General features: G+C 35.8%; 1 protein-coding gene across 1 annotated transcript; it reads right to left on the bottom strand.

The window, feature by feature from the left end:
* Positions 1–173: 173 nt before the first annotated feature.
* Positions 174–22,625, bottom strand: LOC105558394 (titin-like). Its single transcript, XM_012006048.1, has 17 exons — positions 22,388–22,625; positions 21,096–21,237; positions 17,660–17,960; positions 16,836–17,016; positions 16,505–16,755; positions 16,249–16,393; positions 15,960–16,172; positions 15,692–15,874; positions 15,412–15,609; positions 15,170–15,306; positions 14,748–15,084; positions 14,302–14,574; positions 1,646–14,214; positions 1,195–1,549; positions 862–1,110; positions 610–765; positions 174–547 (listed from the first exon to the last, which is right to left on the bottom strand). Exons 1-17 carry the CDS (start codon positions 22,398–22,400, stop codon positions 189–191), a joined length of 16,062 nt encoding a protein of 5,353 aa, XP_011861438.1. The 5' UTR covers positions 22,401–22,625; the 3' UTR covers positions 174–188.
* Positions 22,626–22,651: the final 26 nt, after the last annotated feature.

Genomic DNA, 22,651 nt, shown 5'->3' with positions numbered 1-22,651 from the left:
AAGCCAACGGCACACGATACTAGTTTTCCTACTGGATCGCTTACGAGAGCCAATCAGGATTCAGCTTTGAGTGTCACCTGATCGAAAACTCTGCATCCTGATTGGCTCTCGTAAGCAATCCAGTAAGAAAAGTAGTATCGTGTGCCGTCGGCTGAACTGTCACTTCGGCCAACGGCACACTGTACTGTTTATCCTCTTAACAGTTGTTTTGTCTTACTTCGAGGCTTAGGGACACCGTTGACCCGGAAAGATATACTGATGTCTTCGCCGACGGTCACATCGATCGATTTCTTGGAAGGTCTTGAGACGAACATCGCCGGTTTTCCGCCATCGATAGCGCTCGACGATATTACATCCACTGTCGCGCTTGTATCCACTTGCCCGTAAGCATTGATCGCTCTACACACGTAAGTACCTCTTTCTGACTCCGTTGCTTCAGGTACAATTAAAGTATAAAGTCCACGTTCTACAAAGGTGCTCGCTTTTGGTATCGTAATTGGCTCCTTTCGATCGCCGCGTAGCCATTCTACTTCCGGAGATGGTACACCTACGATAAATTAAGGTGGATTTGATGGACGAGTTATTTTTTTTAACAGGCGTCTTATTTACCTTTAACATGTACTTGAAGAGCGATAGTTCCGCCAGCGGGAACGCTATAATCCTTCAATGAGTTAGAGAACTGTGGTCTTCGCGCGAATTCAGATCTAATTTCGTCGCGTAAGTCGAAACGCGGATCGTTTCGATTTACGGATCGCCAATCTAAAGCTACATTATCAGTTATATAGTAAGACGTTATATTATCAGTATAAAATTCAAAGACACATTTATATCAATTTCTCACACATCTAATATCCTAATTACCTTCAACATGAACAGTATGAGATATTTCCTCGGTATTTAGCTCATTTACCGCGCGACACGTATATTGTCCATTGTCCGCGACATCAGGATCTGTTATTTCCAGTCGGTAGACGTCATCATCGAGATAACTTTGTTTGTAACGTTCGCCTTGAAGAACCGTTCCATCTTTTAACCAAGAAATCATAGGAATTGGATGTGCGTGTACACGACATTCCAGGATCAGCTTACGATCAGAATATCGGTAAGTGTCTACGAGAAACAGTGATTTATCATTGAAATAACTCATGTAATTTGATAAACGTTAAAACGCATATCGTACTTGTGCATGTATACCTTTAATTGATTTAATAAAAGTTGGAGGTGATTGCGTGGGTTTGTAATCGGAGTAAATTCTCAAAATAGATTCGGTGGTCGAAGTACCATGTGGATTCTCTGCCACGCATGTGTATATTCCGGCATCTTCGGGAAGTGTGTCCTGTACTTCCAAATAAGCCATTCCGTTCTCGTATCGCATTCTACAGCGATTGTTCGATGCGTCTAGTTTCTGATCGTCTTTCATCCAGCAGACGCGTGGTTCTGGATTACCAAGAACAGTACAGGTCAGTCTTATCCTCATTCCAACTCCTACTATCCTGTTCGTCAGTCTTGTACAAAATGATGGTTTCTTTGGTTTGTCCCACAGAAGACTCTGTAATGGTTAATATAAAAATATTTACAAAAAAATTCAGACTCTTTTGCGTTTATACAGTCTTAAGTATGCAGTAGTTTGATATCGAATAGCTACCTTACTTTGATGGAGGTCAGCGTAGCTAGACGAACTAGACTCACAAGTGTCAAAATTGATACGTGAGGTGGTGTCCATTTTTGTACGTCGAAGAGGTCGACTACGCGTACTAGGTACAATAGTGGCATCACTATCTCCAGTTGAATAATCTTCGTATTTCAATAAACTGATCGATCTCGCGCGAATCATACGATTTTCTCTTTTTCTGCGCCTCCTGTATGAAGATCCCATATCGAAGTAATATTTATCCATAGAAGGACTGTGTAATTTATAATCCCAATAGTCGTCGAGCCTTTTTCCACTTAGTGATGTTAAAGAATCTCTCCAGCTGTATGATTTGGAAGTGCTAGAAGGCATTGAGATGCCAGAATCAAACCGAGAAGTATAATCTCGAGAACAATCGACATCGAAAAACATTGAAGTCGATTTGTCGGGCTTCCATGTAGTCTCTAACATGTTCCTAAGAAAACGATCGGATTCATTTTCGCGTTTTCTGGACCATTCATTTTCTCTAATTTGCTCTTTTCTTCTCTGCCTATTTCTAAATATTTCCTCCTCTTGTCTTTTTCGTAATCTTTGTTCTTCTTCCCATAAAAATCTAGCAGTCTCATCTCTCCTAATTCTCTTTTCCTCACTTCTTTTTTGGCGTCTCTCCTCATCCGCTGCAGATACATAGTCAATCACTTCTTTAGCTTGTCTCAAAGTTCTTTTCTTTTCCAAGCGCTCTATTTCCATTTGGTGCAGCCTTTTATCGGTATCTCTCTCTTGATAATCGTTTTCGTCTTTCTGTACTCTGCGTTCATCACCTCTATTAATGCATTCTTTTCTCGTGTATAATCGATTTTCATCACTTTGCGGCTTTCGCTGTTTCCACTCCTCTTCTTTTTCCACTCTCCCCAGTTCTTCAAATTCCGGTTTGCTCTCTTCTTGTTGTTTTTTAAGCATTCTCTCATCTTTCGGTTTCTTCGAATCTTCGCCTATTTGCATACATAAATTTTCGTCCTTTCTTAATGTTAATTCCTGGATTTCCTCCGCTACTTTTTCATTTTGCTTTTGTTTTATTTGTCTTTGTTCTTGATCTTCATTTATCTCTTTACATTCGCTTCCGTTTTCGTTTGTTTCGTCTTCTTTCTTCGTGTCATTTATATGTTTGTATTGTATCTGTTGTATTATTTCATCTGTTTTAATTTCATCTTTCTCTTTTTCTATTGATTCCTTGCTAATCTTTTCTACTTTCTCACCTTCTGTTTTATCTTTTTCCTGCGTAGCTATTTTCTTATCCTCTTGTACACTTTTCTTTGTCTCTGTTTGTTCATCTTTTGCAGTTTTTACTTCTTCAGCTTTAGTTATTTTTTTCCGTTTCTCATTCTCTTTCTTGGATATTTTAATTTCATCCTTTTTCTTTTGACCTTCTTCTTTTATCTTTCCTTCTTTACTAGAATCCTCTTTTTTCTTTTCCAATTTTTTAGTCTTTTCATCTTTTGCTTTATCTTCTTCTCCTTTTATTTTTTCTATCGTTTTCTCGTTCAGTTCCCCTTCCTGCTTCTTTACTTCTTCCACTCGTTCCTTTTGTTCTTTTATCTTCTCTTGTTCATAGTCTTTTTTCTTTTCCAACTCTTCAATCTCCTGATCCTTCGTTTTTTCGCTTTCTTCTTTTTTTATCTTTTCTTTTGTTTCTTCTGTTCCATATTTTCCTTCTTCTTCCCTTCCTTCTTCTTTCTGCTCTTCTTTTTTCAATAAATTTATGATTTCCTCCTTTTTTTGGACATCTTCTTCTGTGTTTTCAAGATTTTTCTGTTGTCTGTCTAATTTTTCATCTTCTTTTAAAATTTTGTGTTTTTTATTTTCCTTTATTTCTCTGGCTTCTGCTTCTTTGTCAGACTTGTCCTTCTCTTTCTGTATCATTTCAGTTTCTGTATTTACAGGGTCCTGCTTCTTTTGTTGCGTTGTACCACTTTCTTTCCCTTTTTCTAGCTTTTCTTCTCCTTTTTCTTTAGTTGCATTTTTCCTCTCATCCTCTGTTGGTTTTAATTTGTCAATATATTTTATATCTTTCTGCTCCCCTCCCTCTTCTATTTTGCTGGTTTCTTCTTTCTTTTCTATCGATTGCCCTTCCTTTTCTCCTATATCTTTAAGTTCTTCTATTTTTTTATTTTCTGCTTTTTCTTCAATATTTCGGATTGTTTCAGTTTTCTCACGTTCATCTATATTTTTTTTCTCTTGTATGATCTCCTGTTCTTTCTTTTGTTTGTTTTCTGCCTTTTCTCCTTCCACATCTTCTTTGTTCGCATGTTCACTTTTGCTTTTTCTCATTTCTTCGGCATCGATAAGTTTTTTGGATTCCTGAATTTCATTTTTTCTATTTTCACTTGTATCCATTTTCTCTTGTTGATTTTTTATTTCATTAATTTTCTCAACTTCTTTATGTTTTTCCAATCTATCCACTTCTTCAACTTTCTTATATTCTTTTTCATCTTGAATTATCTTTTCATTTTTCATGCTTATTTCGCTTTGCTCTACTTCTTCCTTTACTTGTTCAATTTCTGCGCTCTCCTGTTTTTCATTTACCTTTTGCGTTTCTTGAATCACGTCTTCTTTCTGTAGTTTTTCATTTTTATTTTTTATTTGATTAACCTCTTCTTCATATTTTAATTTTGGTGATTCTCCACGATCTTTTTCTTCGTCTTGTTGAATTTTTTCTTTCTTATCTGCTTTCTTTTTCTTTTCTTCTTCTTTCTTGTCTTCTTTATTTTTATCATTAATTATTGCTGAATCTGTATCTTTTACCAATTTAGTTTCTTCTGTCTCTTCTTTCATTGTTTCATTAATTTTATCGTCTTTTTCGACAGCTGCCTCAATTTCAGATGATTTCATTTCTTTCTCTATGGTTTTCTTTTGCAGAAGAGCTGTTTTGTACCTATTTATTATTGAAATTGTTTCTTCCAAGGTCTGATCATGTATAACGTTCATCGCAGTTTGCAATTTACAAATTGGTTTCTCAAGAATTATTAATCCATCTAGTACTGTTTTTTCATGCCATAACGTTTTTGTTGCTTCTATTGATTCTTGTAATTCATCTAGACACGGTATTAAACTCTTCGAAAGAACACTGACGTTCGTATGTTGCGGTTCCCCCAATGGTTTATCGGCTGCTTGTTCTCGCACTACAGCTATAGATTTTTTGAGCCCCTGAAGAACACTGATCATTGAATTGGCAGTATTTGGTTCCTCTTGTATCTGTATAATACATTGTTTAATATTCTCTAAAGATTTTGTCAATATTCCAAATGCTTCGTATTCGATATAAATTTCAATTACCGACACTTGTTGATGCTTTAATTTACTTCCGATAGATTCGACTGACTTGTTCGTATCTGAAATACTATTTATTATTTTTGTCGATAATTTAGAAAGCTTTTTACTTCGTTGTATAGACACAATTGTTTCAAGTGCATTCTGCACGAGTTTCAACGGTTCTTCCAAACTGTGTAGAGTTTCATTTGGTGATTTCTTTACAGTCGCAATAGAACATTTTAATTCGGTTAATGGTATATCAAGAGTGGCGGATATTATAGCATCAATTTTCATATCTGATCGTTTACACGCTGCTTTATCGGCAATTTCTTTCTCGACAAATGAAATACATTTCTCAAAATTGGAAAGAGATTCCATAAAAGCATCGATATTGTCTTTCTCTTCAACATCCAAATTATTAGATTTACTTTTTAGCAACGTTAAATTCTCTTGTACATTAGCAAGTGGTACTTCCATCGTCTTGAGGACTTCAGTTTCAATAGAGTCATCTTCCATACGTACTATCGCTGATTTCATACTTTCCATTGGTTTTGTTAATTTTTCGATAATGAACCAGTCTGGTATTAAAGTTCTCGTTTCCTCTTCCACAGTTATAGTTTCAGGTTCCATTATGTTACATTGTCGAATATCAGCAATCGACCTCTCTATTTCATGTAAAGGCGTCGCTAAACATTCCGTAATCCAGTTGTTGCCTACATCTTCGGGCATCGATTCAACATCCGGAGACATTACTCGTGTTTCTAAAACAGATATAGCACGTTGGAGATCGAACAGAGGTTCAGCCAATGCATCTAATATGACGTCGTTCTTCGACCGATCTGTTGATGTTTCAACCAGCATTTGATCCTGTATTACCGCGATAGAATGACGCAATTCCTCAAGTGGTTCTATTAATGAACGAAGAATACATTCATTTTTACCATCGATGGCAAATGAATGCTCATCAGCACGTTCAACAGCCATTTGTTCTTGAATAATTATTGCAGCTGCATGTTCCAACTCTGATAAAGGCTGTATTATTGTTTTCATCAAAGAAATATTTTCTTTCTCTAGTAAAGAACATGTCGTATCACATGGCGGGATTGTTTTTTGCTCTTCAACGATCAAGGCTAGGCATTCTCGTAATTCAGTTAGCGGCTTCGCTAATGTTTTCAACGTAGTGGTTTCATCTTCCGACATCGATATTGCAATTTCGACTGGAGATTCGATCGCGCCTTGATCGATCACCATTGGACGCGTAATTTTTGAACAAGATTCATCGATCACATCTGCCCACGTATGCAAAGATGAAGCACCTTCGGAAATAGTGTCAGCCGCAGGTTCCATGACTATCTGCTGATGATTGCACATTGCTATACGTTCCGTCAGATTGTGAAGAGTTTCGGCAAAAGTTTCCAATGCTGAAACATTTTGTTCTTGTACGAATTTATTTAAAGACTCAGGTGCAACTGCAGTTATTTGCTGAATAGATGCGATAGAAGCTTTTAAATCTATCAAAGGTTGCGTGATCGATTTCAGTAAAGCGTCAGTTTCTACTTCCGATGTAATTTGACTTCCTGCCTCTAATATCACATGCTCTTGTACAATAGCAATAGATTTTTGTACTTCTTCAAGAATAGGTTGTAGAACAAGCTTTTCTAGGCTTATAGAAGACGAATCAGTTGTTAGGTCGTGTCCATCATGTTCAACAACATGTTCTTTCTGCACTGTTGCGACAAAAGATTTTTCAAGTTGTTGTAAAGGACCAACAAGACTACTTAACACGGTAACTGGTTTCCTTATTTCTGCAACATCCAAAATCTCAGATTCTTGCATTTTAATTTCTTCGATAGTTAAAATCTGCTCTTGTAATATTCGCAAAGGTGTGATAATGTTTTCAATAAGATGTGTATCTATTTTATTTGGTTCTTTCACTTCTGTGTTTGTCGTAAAAGCTTCGATAATTTTCGGTCTTTCAACAATAACGGAGCAACATTTTTTAAACTCCTCGATAGATTTGGCGAATGCTTGTAGCGCAGACGCATTCTCGATTTCTACAATTTGTTGACCAGCGTTTTCTATTGCATTCAATTGTTGTAAAACTACCATCGATGTTCTTAAATTGCCAAGTGATCTCCCAAAATCCTTTAATGTTATCGAATCATCTGTATTCATGTCCTCAAGTAAATTCTCCTGGATGAACGTAATTTGATCTTGTATCACTGCCACGGATTTATTCAAGTTATCTAATGTCGACTTAATTGGCAATCGTTGCAAGGCTAAAACGGTTTCTTCATAAGATGCTGTTAAAAATGATTGCTGTAACTCTTGCAATGGTTCTACCATACATTCGAGAGTAACTACTTTTATTGATTCCTTTGTTTCCGACGTTTGAGATACTCGATCCTCGAGTTTCAGTATTGCACTTTGCAATTCTTCAATTGGAATAGTCATCGTTTTTAACAGAGAAGTTTCACTAATTGCTTGTTTTGTTATATCTTGTTTGGCTATAACTACTAGTTGACTCGCTGTTTCTTCCATTGACTTTGCAAATGATAGTAAAGTTGATATTTCTTCAATTTCAGTAACCTGATCGATATGATCGACGACTTCCTCAACTGTTGTTAATGGCATTTTTAAGTTTTCTAGAGCTACATTCAATGTATTTAATGCAGAAATACCTTCATTACAAATCGGTTGCTCTTGAACAACAACAATCGAGTTTCTCAGTTCTTCCAACACAGGCTTTAAATTTGCACTTACCAACAAACTTTGATTTTTGCTAGGTTCTGTCAAAACTTCCTCCTGCGCGATTGTAATTTCCTGCGCGCCTATAATTAACGATTGCTCTAATTTTTCCAAAGAGTCTATTACTGCACCCAACTGCGCAATCTCTTTTTTCTGTTCGGGCATTTCTAATAATTCGGCTTCATTACTATTAAAGTTTTCAATTTGACAGAGTGTTTCTCGTAAAATGCGAATTGGATCAACAATCTTGTGTAAGATTTCTGGATCCAACTCTTGATATTTGTGTTCAATGATTTCCAACGGTGGTAAAGTTTTTATTTTTACTTGATTAATAATGGACATAAATCTGTCTCCAAATTGCACCACTGTTTTAGTAAGATTTTGTAGAATCATTATCTGTTCAACATTTGATAATTCTGTTCCTTGCTGTATAAACTGATTAATTGTTGGGTCACTTTGGGTACAAGCAATTGACATTTTCAAGTCTTCTAATGGTTCTATGATATCTTGTTCTAGAAACAACTTAGACATTTTACTCGTACTGGTTTCAGTCACAGTATTAAGCTGCACTTGTTCTTCGACTGTTGCAATTGATTTTTGTAGTTCCTCTAAAACACTTATAATAGACGCCTTTAGTAACGTCACTGTATTTTGCTTAATATCTTCAGTAACTTTGGACGATAACATAACTTGTAAATTTAATAACGGTTCCATTAGAGCCGAGAATGCGACCGTCTTCTTATCAGAAGATTTTAAAACTTTTATTTCTCCAGTTTCATCTAATGACTTACACAATGTTTGAAGAGAAGAAATAATCGTTTGCAAAGTTTCAACTTTTACTTGTTCTTTCTGAATCATAATGTTCTGAGTTAATTCCGTCTTTTGTTGATCAATTGTTGCTAAGTTTTCTTTAACTTCTCCTAAAGGCTCTATTATCGAACTTATCACTTCAATGTTTTCAGTAGGTAATTCTTCACTTTGATTAGATTTTAAAGAAGATGTTAATGTTTGCTGTAGTGGCTCTATTGTGTCTTGTTTCATTGAATCATCTACTTCTTTAACAAGTGATTCATTTAACTCTACTTGTTTGGATTTTATATTATCAATACTTTTTGTCTCGATCATATCTGTGGAGGGCAAATCAGATTCTAACAGCGAAATTCCATCACATTTTACCTGTTCCTGAGACTCCACAATGGCTTCTATAAGTTCTTCGAGAGGTCGCGCGGTTGTTTCTTCAATATCTTTTGTTTCTTCCTTCACGTTTGATATTTCCGTTTCTGTTTCGTCAGTGGTATTAACATATTTTGATATTTGCATTTTATTTAGAGATTTAGTGGTATCATTAATACACGATATTAAGACTTTTGCGATTGCAGCTAATGATTCTCCGTTTTTATCAATATATCCTTTTTCACAAATTGTTTGACATATAATTGCCAATACATTTTCAAGAGCATCTAAAGGTTTGGATATAAATGATAAAGATACCATAATATTTTCCTTTAATTCTGGTTTTATTCCTTCACAAGTCAAGGAAATAACCTCGTTGACAGCCCGTTCAAGATTAACAAGAATATCTTCCATTTGAGAAAACTGACTATCTAATAGTAAAATGGGCGAAAAAGCTATTACTGTCTTAATAGAAACATTTGTAGCTTGTAAATCATTAAGAATTTGTATTAATGCTGTTAATTCTTGTATTTTTCTCTTATTTTCCTCAGATTTTGAAATCGGAGATTCCTGTTTAGCAGATTTCACAAAATTAATCAATTCTTTTAATGGTTGTGTTAAATTACTTATTGCAGAATTAAACTTTGATATCTCAGTCGAATGGTTGTATCTCTCAGCTTCCTGATTTTCTTCGCATTTTCTCATATCCGCCAGATCGTCCATTGTTTCTTCAACAGGGATTGTTATTTCTAAATTTTCCAAAACTGGTATTTGTGTCGTTGTAAGTGTATCTTCGATTTCGGATTGAATAACTTCTTTAACTGTTGCTTTAGATGATGGTATTTCTGTGATCATCATTACGCTCTCAACTTCTTCTTGCGATACTTCTATAATCTCATCGATAACACTTTCTACTTGTGTGATAATCATGCTCGTTTTTTGTTCAACGTCAACTGTTTGCTTTATGGCACTTATGGAATCTTTCACGTGATCTAAAACATCTATAACGGCGGAAAAAGTTTCTACGATCGGTGCTCCTTCAGAGGCGCCTTCTTGGACAAGTCCTGTTTTGTGAGCTGATAGGGAAGAGCTTAGTTCTGAGATAGAGTCGGCTAGTTCTTGAAACTGAATTATTAAATTATGTGAAATTGCCGAAGGCATTTTCTGCGTATTCTCATTCAAAATAATTAATGCCGACAGAAGTTGATTAGTCGGGTAAAGAAAGCCTTCTACGATTGCTTCTTCGTCGATGAATTCGCTACCGATTTGACTAAATTGCGTTTGCGCGAAAGAGATTTGTTTTTGTAATGCTTCCAAACATTTGGATACTATTCCATGTGTATCTTTGTCAGCGTGTTCTTCTAAAGTTATTATGGCGTTAGCTAAGCGATTTAGTGTGCCAGTAAGTCGATGTTGAAGAGAAATGTTGGTACTACTAGATCGGCGCGAATAATCGGTCTTACCAATTTGTTTTTGTACCTGTAAAATTGCGGAATTGAGCAACGTCAAAGATTCATTAAACAAGAGGGTTTCTTCCATATTCGCGATCACTTCGACAATGTGACAAACTTGTTTTTGCAAACCATCGACCGCTCGTAAAATAACATTTCTTCTCTCGTCTAGTAAAGAAGCTTCAGGAACTAAACTCCTTCGACTGCTCTGTACCATTGAAAGACAACTATGAAATTCTAATAGGGGTTCAAGAAGATTTCGTAACTCGAGAATTAATGGTTCCCGTCGATCTAACGTATCTACTTCTTGAATAGTAATCTTGATGTCTTCTAGAAGAGCAGCGATTGGTTTTCCTAAGATATTCGCAACGTCAGTTTCGAGAGTTTCTTCTGCAGCTTTTTCTAGATCGCTCATGCGCTCTAAAATATTTTCCAGAGGTTTCGAGATGTCCCAGAGATGTTCCAAAATTTTTCGTCTCAGTGATATTTCTTGAGTTACAATCGGAATTTCCGTTTTGATTTCTTTTAGCACACCTAGAAGAGACTCAAATTCCTTTTCTACATCTTCATCTGTACTGGCGAAATTTATTATCGGTCTTATCATGTTATTTTCTATTATACTTAATAATGGAGTAAATCGATTCAGTATCATAAGTTCTGAAACGTCGTGCTCGTGCGATTTGGAGAGAAGATTTCGTATATTTGTCAGTGGCTGCATTAAGTTAGTCAGTACCAAAGTTGTTTGATTAAGCTTTTCTTCGAATGAACCAGTTTCTTCACTATAGACTGTCATTACGCGTATTGTGGAAATGGTCCTTCTTAACTCCTCGATGGAATTAGCTAATTTCGATTGAGGAATTGTAGTAATTTGTGTTGTTAATTCTTCGAAATCCTCTAGTATACTAGTTATCTCTAATTGAAGTTTCTCCAAAGTTTCCGACAAAATCATGATTAATTTACTTGCACCCACTTCTTTCTCCTCTTTTTCCTGCTCAGCGGTTTTTATGATTTGTAGAACGTTATCGTGAGTTATAGTTTTGGAATTGTTTTCTGTTACAGCATGCTCAGTAAGTGATGCGACAGATCCAGTTTCAAGTGGCGTTGAAGCAATTTCCGTAAGAGTATCTGAAATTGTTTCTCGAGCAGCTGTAATAGTTCTTTCTTCTTCTTCTTTTTCAACGTTAAATGCTTTAGCATTTTGTTTCAATTCTTGTTGATGAAGAGTATCTTTGATTGAAACCGATATTTGACTTTTAATTTGCTCAATGACATCTATTACCGGCCATAGAGATTCTTCTTTCGCATGTTCATGAAGAACATCCATGATAGTTTGTAGAAGGTATTTCATAGGATGATTCAAATTTTCTAAAATTGAAAGATCTTCCGGTTCGTGATATGTAGAAATAGCGTTTTTAAGCCTCACCAGTGGTTCTCGAAGATCAATCAGCGCGTTTATCAAACTTTCATCACTCAGTGATTCAGAATATGACGTTTGAATGGCAATTTGGCTTACATCTCTCTTCAATTCCTCGATTGTTGAATTTAATGTAGATTCCATTTCGTCTTTATATTGCTTTATACTGTCTTCAGATGCAGTGGACAACCAGTTTTTAATAGGATCCAAAGAACAGCGTATTTGACTAGCCAAATTGGATTTTGAATTACTTTTTTCTTCTGTATTCTCTATCTGAGATTGTATAGTACTTTCTTCTTGGTATTTTTGCTTTGATATTTCTTTCGCTATAAGAGCTGCATCTTTTTCTATATCTTCCAACAATTCCAATATAGGTACTAGTGATTCAATCGAAGAGCTGCTTTCAATTACATTGTGAACTATCTCTTTCAATATGCTAATAGGATTCATCAATTCATTAAGAATTTGCTCTTCTTGTGGCTCGTGCTTTTCCATTAATAAATATTTCTGTAGATTTAGCAATAATTCGTTTAGTTTGCTGATTTCTTGAGTTATCTCGTCATCAACTGGGTTTTTTAAGTTAGCAATTGTAACAGCCGAAAAGCCGATTGACTGACGTAATGCTTCAATACTTGTAATAAAATGACACGAGGCAATATGCTTTTCTTGTTTTTCTAAAACTGATGATAGAGCAAAATGCACATTGCTTAAACCTTGGTCAATATTTAAATTCTTTAACGTATTTTTATGTATCCCTTCCGTTTCTGATAATTGTCCCACTAATTGTGACATCTGTTTATCGGTACCTTCCAGTATTTTGAGAATTGCTTCCGTCCGGGAAATTTCTTCGTGATTTTCAGTATTTTTCAATACAGTAGCAACGACGCTCTTTAATTTTGTAATGGCAAGATTAATTTCTTTTATCATTGAAAGTTCATGAAAAGTACATTTCTGTGATGTTAAAATTGACTGCAGATCCAATAAAGGCTCTCTAAATTCCACCAAGCTGTTTAAAGTTTCATTCTCTTTCAATGTCATCGCAGAGTGTGCTGTGTGAGATACACACTCTTTCAATTCTACTAAACATGCAACAAGACTTGACGCTGTTAAAACTTGTTGTGGATCACTTGCTGTGATAGATCCATTTCCTATATCAAATTTCAATTGTTCGATATAATTTAAAATACCATCAAACATCGATTGAATATCGATTAATGGATCTACAATTTCTTCAGATATATTTTGAGACTTGCCGGAGGTCGATTTTATCGATGACAATTCTTTCGTTCTGCTAGAAACGTGACAAATAGGATCGCTAAATTTTTTCAAAATAACGAGTGTCGGTTGCAAAGATAGTAATCCGAGATCTTCAATAACATGTGACAATTGAATGATGGATGGTTCAAGAATATTACGGATGGTTTCTACATGTTCTGTTGATGTAATTTCATTAATTTCACTTAATAATCCACGCAGAGGTACTTCCAGATTGGTCAGAGTTTCAATGTCCGTATCTATTTCTCCGGAAATCTTCAATAATCGATATATATCATCAATTCGCTCATAAATACTAGAAAATTGCGGCGATGTATCGAGCACTTTTTCGTAAAGAATCTCCAAAGCTCTGTGCAGAGCTATTCTTGATTCTGAAAGAATATTTTTTGTCGATTCTTGAATCTCTTCCGAGATAAGGTTGCTATCTTCTTTCACGCTTTTTAAATTATCTGAAATTTTTTCTTCAGTAAATAATTCCTTTACCGCTTTAGTCCCGTTTCTATCATACATTTCTGTTTCTTCAACTGATTCTATAAGTTGACATTGCATCTTTGGATCAACTTTACTTTCTATGTTCTTCTGTTGCTTCTTTTTCCGTTGCTTTTTCTTAGGAGCACCCATCATTGAATCGAAAGAGGAGTCACCACCGATTCCATCGTCTAGACTAGAACCGGATGATCTTTCCGCGCTTAAACTGCGTTTTCTACTATCTGCTGTTTCATGTTCCGATGTCATGTGTTTCTGGACAAGACTCTCTGTAATGGAGAGATGTGCAGACGATAAAGCGTCAGCAAAAGTGTCGCTGTCATCTTGTTTAAAAGATGACAGAGGGGACAACGGCGGCTCATCTTTCTGTGCGCTATGGAAACTCTCAGATTCTATTCTTTGACTTTTTTCGCTTTTTGATGATGATAGACTCATTGATTTTTTCCGAGGTGGCCTATTAGGAACTTTTTCATCCTCGTCTGCATTGTATCGTGCAGATCTTTTTAAAGAACTTCGGGAATCGCGTTCAGGTGAGGAAAGGACGTGAGTAACATCGTCCATAATGGAAACATCTTCAACATCAGCTTCTGTCCGTAAGTCATCACCGTCTTCCGCGCTAACAAAATAATCAGGCGATACATCAATCACTACAGCTTCCATTAACAAATTACCAGTCGTAGATGTTTCTTTGACGAATCTCATTGGTGGTAGTTCAATCACATTGTGTTCTATGCAAAAACGTAATTTAAGTTTATAATTACTCTTGTTAGTTTTATAGTTTTTTCAAGTCAACAAAAATTAAATTAATGCTTTACCTGTTACGTGCTCAGACAGCTGATCGGCGTACATTTCAACAATCTGTAGCGCCTCTTCTTCAGTCAAATCAGGCGTTTCGTACAGACTGACCGATACTTCCTTGCCATCAAAGCTGAAGGACACTTCGCCTCGTTCGTCCAAAGTAACAGAATGATCTGTTTGTGGTGTATCATACAATTGAGACGTTCGCTCCTCATGTATCGTTGATAACGATAAATTTCTCGCTAATTCGTGACCATTTGACGACGGAATTTCTTTTGCATCTTTTCGGTCTGTAAAATAAAATCAAGTTATAAAGCTCGTTTAGGATATTGACAGCATAACGCGTGTAAAGTAACAAAATCGCTAAGAAAAAGCTTTTATACTTTTTATACAAACTAGCCATTATCATAAAAGAGAAATTGTACAATTAAAAATTACTCTGTGTAAAACGCGGAACAACTACCTTCAAATCCTAATAAAGATGCGGAACTACTGACTGTTCCCATGCAATTGGTAGCTTCGCAAGTATATATTCCTAAGCAGCAAGTGCCATCCTGCCCAGAAATGATTCGATGTATATCACCGGGCTTGAGTTCAACGTTATCTTTATACCATTTTAAAACTGGCTGTGGAACACCGATAACCTTGCACTCTAAATTTACAGCGCCTTCTTCCGATAGGATTGCGCGTAAACTTTCAAGAAATTTTGGTTTTTTGTAATGCTTGGGAATGATTAGTTTCAAAAAGCAGGAAGTGACACTGTGGCCAAAATCATTTGCTGCTACGCACCTCCACTCGGCCTAAAGAAATGTAAGAAAAAAAACTCTTACACGGAGTGTTTTATGTCGTAATATAATTTATATTACATATTTTATGAATATTTACTTGATCAACAAATTCGAGCTTTTGCACTTCAAAATGGCATGTGCCGAGATTCTCTTTTGCTACGTGATATTTGTCAGATTCATCCATTACCGCATCATCTCTATACCAAGAAAGAGTCGGTTCTGGTGCTACGCTTACTAAAGGAAAAAAAGTGTATTTATTAGTGTAATGTCACTGCGTGAAATAGGATAATAGTCATTCAACAAGTTGTTTATTGGAAGTAATAATGAAAATATGACTACCTTGTACTGTAAAACGAAAATCCTCGTTTATCCTTGCCTCACAGCTTCTGAGACCTTTTATAAACTTTGGTGGTTGATTAGTACTCAAAAGCTGAAAACGTTCTTCTTCGTTTAATTGATTTTGTATATCTTCAACGGTTAATTCAGCTGTACTCTTGGCTTCGCCCATGCAATTTCTTGCGATGCAGCAATAAGAACCTAAATATTCTCTAATAAATCTACGCCGTAATGAGGAAAATAGAGGTGGAAAGAACATATAATGAATTTAGTGGGTGCGTACCTAATGAATTAGTCCCAGTTAATTGATAGACGTCCCCTGGTTTAAGCTCTTGGCCATCTTTAAACCATCTTAGTAGTGGCGTTGGAAAACCTACGACTTTACATTCGAACGAGACAAGACCTTCTTCCGTCAAGACTGCTTTCAGATTTTCCATGAAGCGCGGTTTTCTGAAGTTCCTTGGAACTTGTAGAAAATAATAAATGTTGATAGATAACGGCTGATTGATATTTTGTTATAAATGAGCTTTGTCTATTACTCTAATACGTACTAGACATTGCTACATAGCAGCTCGTAAATTGCTTCATATTGTCTTCGCTGGTAGCAACGCATTTCCACTCGCCCTCGTCCATGGCTTCTACTTGTCTTACTTCGATTGAATATCCTCCAATGCCATCCTCCATTACATGATACTTTTCGTTGGGCTCAACGCGACCTTCCTTGTTGTACCAGGTGATCGCTTTCGGCCAGGGTGGTACTTGAACTATTATTGACATTCCATATGTAAGCATAAAATAAATGTTAGTAAAATCGGAAAGAATAATTATCAATTAATTTACCACGACAAGACAATACGACAATGTCTCCGATCCGACAACATTCATCTTGAAGTATCTGCTTAAATATCGGAAGTGGTCCAGATGGTGTCAAAGCATCCGCTGGTTTTAGTGAACCCTCTCGGCTTCCTCTTCCAACTACGTGAACCTGGGGTAAGATAACGACTTGTCTACGTTGCGCTCAATGAAATTGACGTTGGAAAGTATGTAATGATCGTTACAATTGTTATTGCGCAACCGTAATAGCGAGCGCATTTACTTTTGAGGAGGAATAGGCCGTTCCCATGCAATTGACTGCCTCACAGGTGTAAACACCGAGAGATGTTGGATCATCGGGATTAGCAGTCAAAGCAAAAACATCGCCAGCTTTGATTTCCTTGTTGTCTTTAAACCACTTCAGTACTGGTGTAGGCACACCGATTACTTTGCATTCCAACGATACGGTACCTGTCTCCGTGAGCAGCGCGCGAAGTTCTTCAACAAAGTCTGGCTTCTTGTAAGCCTTGGGAACTAAAAATTTATCAAATTTGCAATCAATCCAAAGCGAATCAGTCAAAAGCGTTGAATAAGTGGAACAAATGATTGATTACCAATGACGGTGAAAGTGGATGTACACGAGGATCTTCCACAATGATTTTCCGCCATACAGGTCCAGCATCCTTGATCCTCGATAGTAACGGGCGCGACATCAATGCAATGAAAATTTCCTTCATGGACGAAAGAGAATCTAGATCCATCGCGAATAGGCAAGTCGTCTTTATACCAAATTATCTGAAATGAGTGAATTCAATTGAATTGCCATAAGAAGCAAACCATTGCTTAATAAATCTTTTGATTATACCATTTTTATTGTTAATCAATATTATATATCAACAAATACGATTTACTGTAACACGCAATACGCTGTAATATATTAGGCTATTTTCCGCGTGGCGGAAGAGACATGCGAAGAAATGTCGGAGTATATATTCCCTGGCATAGTATGCGGGCATGCGTAATAATAGTATTAATACGACGCACAAGAACGTGTAACCAGCTTCCTTTACTCTTCATCGTCTTTCGTCGCGAGTTCAGGTCATGGACCTCCCGGTACCCATCTTAGTTCGTCTTCCCCGTTTTGTCTGGTACTAGGATAGAAGGGAGAGAAATGTCTGACAATAAGTCACTGCTAGCACCATCAGTTCCACCTTCCGGGTTGATCGTAATAGTTGATATATTATCCGTTTACACGTGAAGCCCGAACGTCTCTTACGTCATGTTGTGGACATATGGGTATGTTGCCAAGTAAAATTTTCTTCTCTTGTTAATGCAAAAACTCTCTAATTAAATTAGTATTCTAATACATGTGCAAACAAGTTGTCCTCTGTTAGTGCTTCTTGTTAAAGTTATTGCTATATCGTTAACTAAATCGTACCTTCAAAGTGGTTGAACTTTGAATCTCTACAAGAAATCTGGTTCGAGTGCCAACCTTGACAGCAAGATCGCTCAATCTCCTCAAGAAGATAGGAGGATCACCCTCTTCGTAACTTGGTTCGCTGATGCTTAAATGGATTTTCTTTAAAGCTCCTTTACTGTTTTCTTGTCCGAGCCTTGTTGCTACGAGAGAGTAGTAACCCGTATCATTTTTACGCGATTGTTTCAAAGCAAGTTGAACGATGTTGCCTCGCATCGATAACTGATAACGCTCCGATGAAATTGGCAGTCCATCTCGTATTCTGCAAATTTGGCAATATTCGAATAATATTGATTTATCTTATAAAGGGATGCAGAAAAGAAACGCAATACAAATTTATCAAGTACGAAGAATTTATAAGGCGTCGAGTGTATATAGATGTCAATAAATCAAAACACGCGGCAAGTAAAATTGTGGCAAAATTGTTTAAACAATACAAAATTTAATTTAATACTTTAATTCACCAAATTCATCTATTTATACTATACTTTCCTCTGGAATTATGGTCAATCTAATCGGATCTAATCGGATTTGTATCAAATTTAATTCGATCTATGCAAAATTGTATGTATATGAAGAATAATTTTTTTATCCGCGTAATTTGGTCATTTACGTGGGCTAAGATTTATCATGAGTATGACAAAATTAAGTTTTAGAATAAGTTGAGATAAAACAGAAAACTTTTTTTAGTTTTTATTCGTCAAAATGTCTGTTAGTCTGCAGTTTTCCATATGTGTGTTTTAACATCTATGCCCACGTAAAAATATATTACATTAGCCCGGCATATTTTAGTCAACAGAATGATCTAGAGTCTTGGCATTGCTCTACTGCCCTATTTTTGTCACCTTTTTCGCCGTGTGACGAGCTCACGTAGAACCGAGAAAAAGTCTACGTCTACAACAAGCATGTCTTTCACTTTTTGTTCATATCATCATTATTCATGTTATTTAAAGAATAGCGAAAACATAGGACGTTCCTAAAAATATCACACATCAATGTATTAAACATTGAATTTGATGTAACTACTGACGTGCAAATTGACACGATACGAGGTCGCGTCGTATCGTGTCGGGACGTCATATCGTGTCAGTATAATTTAATTTCTTCTGTTCACTTTACATGTTAAACACATATGATCTTTTACACATAATATTTAAATATTCAATAATGTTCGTTAAATAATTTAACACTACTCAATCACCATCATAGTTGTTATACAAGATGTTTACGGGTATGAATGACACAGCTTTGAGGAAGTATAATTGTTTGTAAAGATTAATATTAAATTAAGAACATTTTAATTTTCCTACCGGTATTCCGATCCATCGGAGGAGGATCCATTAATGACATTTTTTTTACCGTTAGTGCATTTGCAGCAATCACTTCCCATAATGAATCAAAATGAAGAAAGTAATTTCTTCTTTTATATCAGAATGCACCATCGATGAGGTAATTGCCATAAATTGCTCACATTCTTTTACAAACACACAACATTTCGGCTTGATACGAGATCTATCTTTAGAGATTCTTCAATGCTATTTTATTTTTGTACTTTTCACATATCTAGAAATGTTTTGAGAATATCAACAATAATTTGCTGTATACTTCAGTTCCCAAGGTATTGATCTGTCGCGTATAATCTTCGTTCATGACACTGCGAGCACCGCGTGAGCGATAAAATTAGCAGGATACACATTGGTCGATCGAATTCTGACAGCGCGATGGCGCTCTGCAAATTCGTTTCATTGAGGCATCGGTATATGTCTCAGATCTATCGAGGATATCACAACATATTAATTTAATTAAAATTTTATATTATTAAATTGTGTTACGATAGCAGTAAACTAGTCTTTCAATAATGTCTAATTTTTTTATCTCTTCTCGTGCGTTCATGTTATTATCTTTAATTTAAAGTTTAAAACCATGGATTCTCAAGTCTCTTAAGAGATTTTTCATCGAAAGATAAAATTAGCGATAGGAAAGCGAATTCTCTTGTATTTTTAGTTGATGATTTAACTCGATTATTCATTTAAGGGTGTTTAAAAGGAATACACGAGAAAACTAGCAATTGACCGAGCTTTAAATTACAAGTTTAACAACTCAGATTCAATCGAGTCCACAACCACCTTTTTAACGTCGACGAATAAGAGACGCGTACCGATGTACTCAAATCGAAAGAAACCCTTTCTCAGGGATTTGTCGGTCGTCGCGACGCTCTCTCAGCGTCAGACTGATAGCGAAACGCCAACGTCAAACTGTCCCCTCCCAATTTTCCACCTCCATCAACGAGTTCGTTGAGATAGTTTCGAGGAACTCTAAGCAACAGGCTATCTTATGCTATCTCCTGCTTACTAGAAGCTAGCCAACTGTGGAAGAGCTGGGAGGCTTCTTTCATCTTTTCGTGAAAATTTTGAGCGCGGTCGGAATTAGCTTACGTAGAGTAACGTTTGTTTGCGCGAGGAGGAATATACGTGGCAGAGAAACTAAAATTTTCATAATTTATTCGCATCACTATCATGACATTGTATCTGCATTCTAATCGCGATGAAAATATTCTGAGCCGAGGAATAATATGGTTTCGCATTATGATTTCGATTAATATCACGACACAAATATTAGATTATTGTGTAAATGCAAGCGCATTTACACAATGGTTAATCTTATCAAATGTACGTCTGAAGCAGTTTATTTCCATGGGTGTTTTCAGTCTGTTACATCAGAATAAGTGATATGTAACAACATACAAGAGTAGAATGTAATAAACCACAGTCTGCCTTTCTCTTCTTTTCTTGACGCTACTTGATTTTCTTAAGACGTTGCATTGTACATATGTACATGAATCAAAACATAATTGACAACGATAATCGTGTATAATATTTAGTTTCTAATTTCATTCAAGATAATACAGCTAGGTAATCATGCGTTCGAAATTTTGAAATTAAATCGGAGCGTGTACGGCTTTTTTAAATCAAGAATTAATTATCACCAATCTTTAATATCACGTAAATTACAATATTATAGCAGTATGCTCATTTTCTTTGGTAAATAGTTAGATATTAATATTTAAATTACACATTGAAAGTGCAGACATGTTGCTTACATTCCTAGCATCGGCAAGATGATCCATGCAGGAATATTGAGTGAGGCTACCTGCGGCAAGTATAATTCGGTTCTCTGAAATTAAGTGCGCGACAGCTCAAAATAACTCGCGTTTGATCCTTGGCACGTCCCAAGGTTCTATGTAAAATTAAGGCCAATGTATGAGAATGAACGATAACGCGAAAGCAGAGTATTGTTTCCAGTACTGTTTCTAGATGAAAATATTGCAATACAACAGAGATAAAATACATGCAAAATTGTTAATATTTTATTCTGTTTAAGTATCGTTTATACTTACAGTTCGAATCGTAAGTCATCGTAATTTTCGCATAGAGCCAATTTCAGCTCGATAATGATATCGTCGCCTACACGTCCTTGGGCTGGCACGATCTGATCTTCGTCGATCCATTCTGGTGGCCCTTTACTTTTCAGTGTATAATCTGCACATATATTTATATATTGCCCAGTATAAATTAATTGTGCTTTTACGTTTTATTATATTAAACTTATATATAAATATTATTATATTAAACAAGTTTGTTTATTTTAATATCAAGTCTTTTGAAGAAACATTTTTTATCAATACTTCGTTGACGGGAGGAAACTTTCTGTTAAAAGGCTACCTGCGACTTCAAGATTCACGTGCTTTGCAAAATGGTTACAGGAATGGCGGTACAAGTACAGTACATACGCGTAAAATAATAGTATAAATGTAGACTCTATAGCGAAAGTGTGATAAAGCAAAGCCATTTAAGAAAATAAACAATGGTATTTTCTAGCGAAAAGTTGCATTTTCTTATAAATTTTGCGACATAAAGTGCGCTCTGTATTTCAATTAGAACCCACGCACACCCAGATTGCACCATTAGTATAAATAAAATTTTTTTTCGTATTTACGTAATAAAAATTTTGATAAATGGCTGCGTCGATTTTGATATTGAATTAATTTTGCGAAGATATCAATTATGAATTTATAAAGCATGTTTTGTAAAACCACATATCTTTTAAAGCATTCATTCAATCATGTTTTATACCAGCCGTAAAATACTACTATTATATTTCACATATATAAGGCTATATGCAAATTGACCACTATCAGAGCTATCAAAGCCTAACTGTCTAGTAATTATAAGAATTTTATATACGAGTATCGTATAAATTTAATCATTTTTAATAAGAAATATTGTACATAATAATTCTGCAAATTTTTGTTACATTTTTTGTTACATTAATTTCTCATTAATGAATTCTTAGACCAAATCATTATTTACCACTTGTATTTTATATATTTTATCTATTAATATTATTTACACGATTTATATCTTCTTCGTTTTCATTATTGTCAACTTTACTTATATATTGTTATATTTATATAGCTGCAATTGACAAGCCCCTTTTTCCCCCGCGCACGCACACACACATACACACACCGTGTTTTTCATTATATATATAAACACATAAATTATATAAAAATCCTGCACTCTCCGTCATGTTATCGATGAACCGGCTTCATCAATCAAGATATTGTCTTGGTTTGTCATTGCCGGTTATACCGGCTATACCGGCAAATACATTACAACTCAATCTTACCTGTTAAGGTCATCTCGTTAGATGTTACGTAGAACGTTGTTTTCGTATATTGACATTACTTGCAGAGGATCGAGAGGCATACGCGCGTGTATTACTCGGAAGACCTGCACCGTCTTCCGCCACCACCGTCACCAACTTGTTTCTGTCTTGACCCTATATTAATACAGCACACCCTATGCTACGACGTCTGACGGTAGGAGGCCCTGCTCTGTTCTAAAATCGTCTCGACGCTGCGCTCTTAGCTTCGTCGTTTTAACGAAAGAA

Source organism: Vollenhovia emeryi, unplaced genomic scaffold (assembly GCF_000949405.1).
Source record: "Vollenhovia emeryi isolate VEMERY1.0 unplaced genomic scaffold, V.emery_V1.0 DF939348.1, whole genome shotgun sequence".
Lineage (NCBI taxonomy): Eukaryota > Metazoa > Arthropoda > Insecta > Hymenoptera > Formicidae > Vollenhovia > Vollenhovia emeryi.
This window is presented reverse-complemented; position numbering and strand designations above follow the sequence as displayed.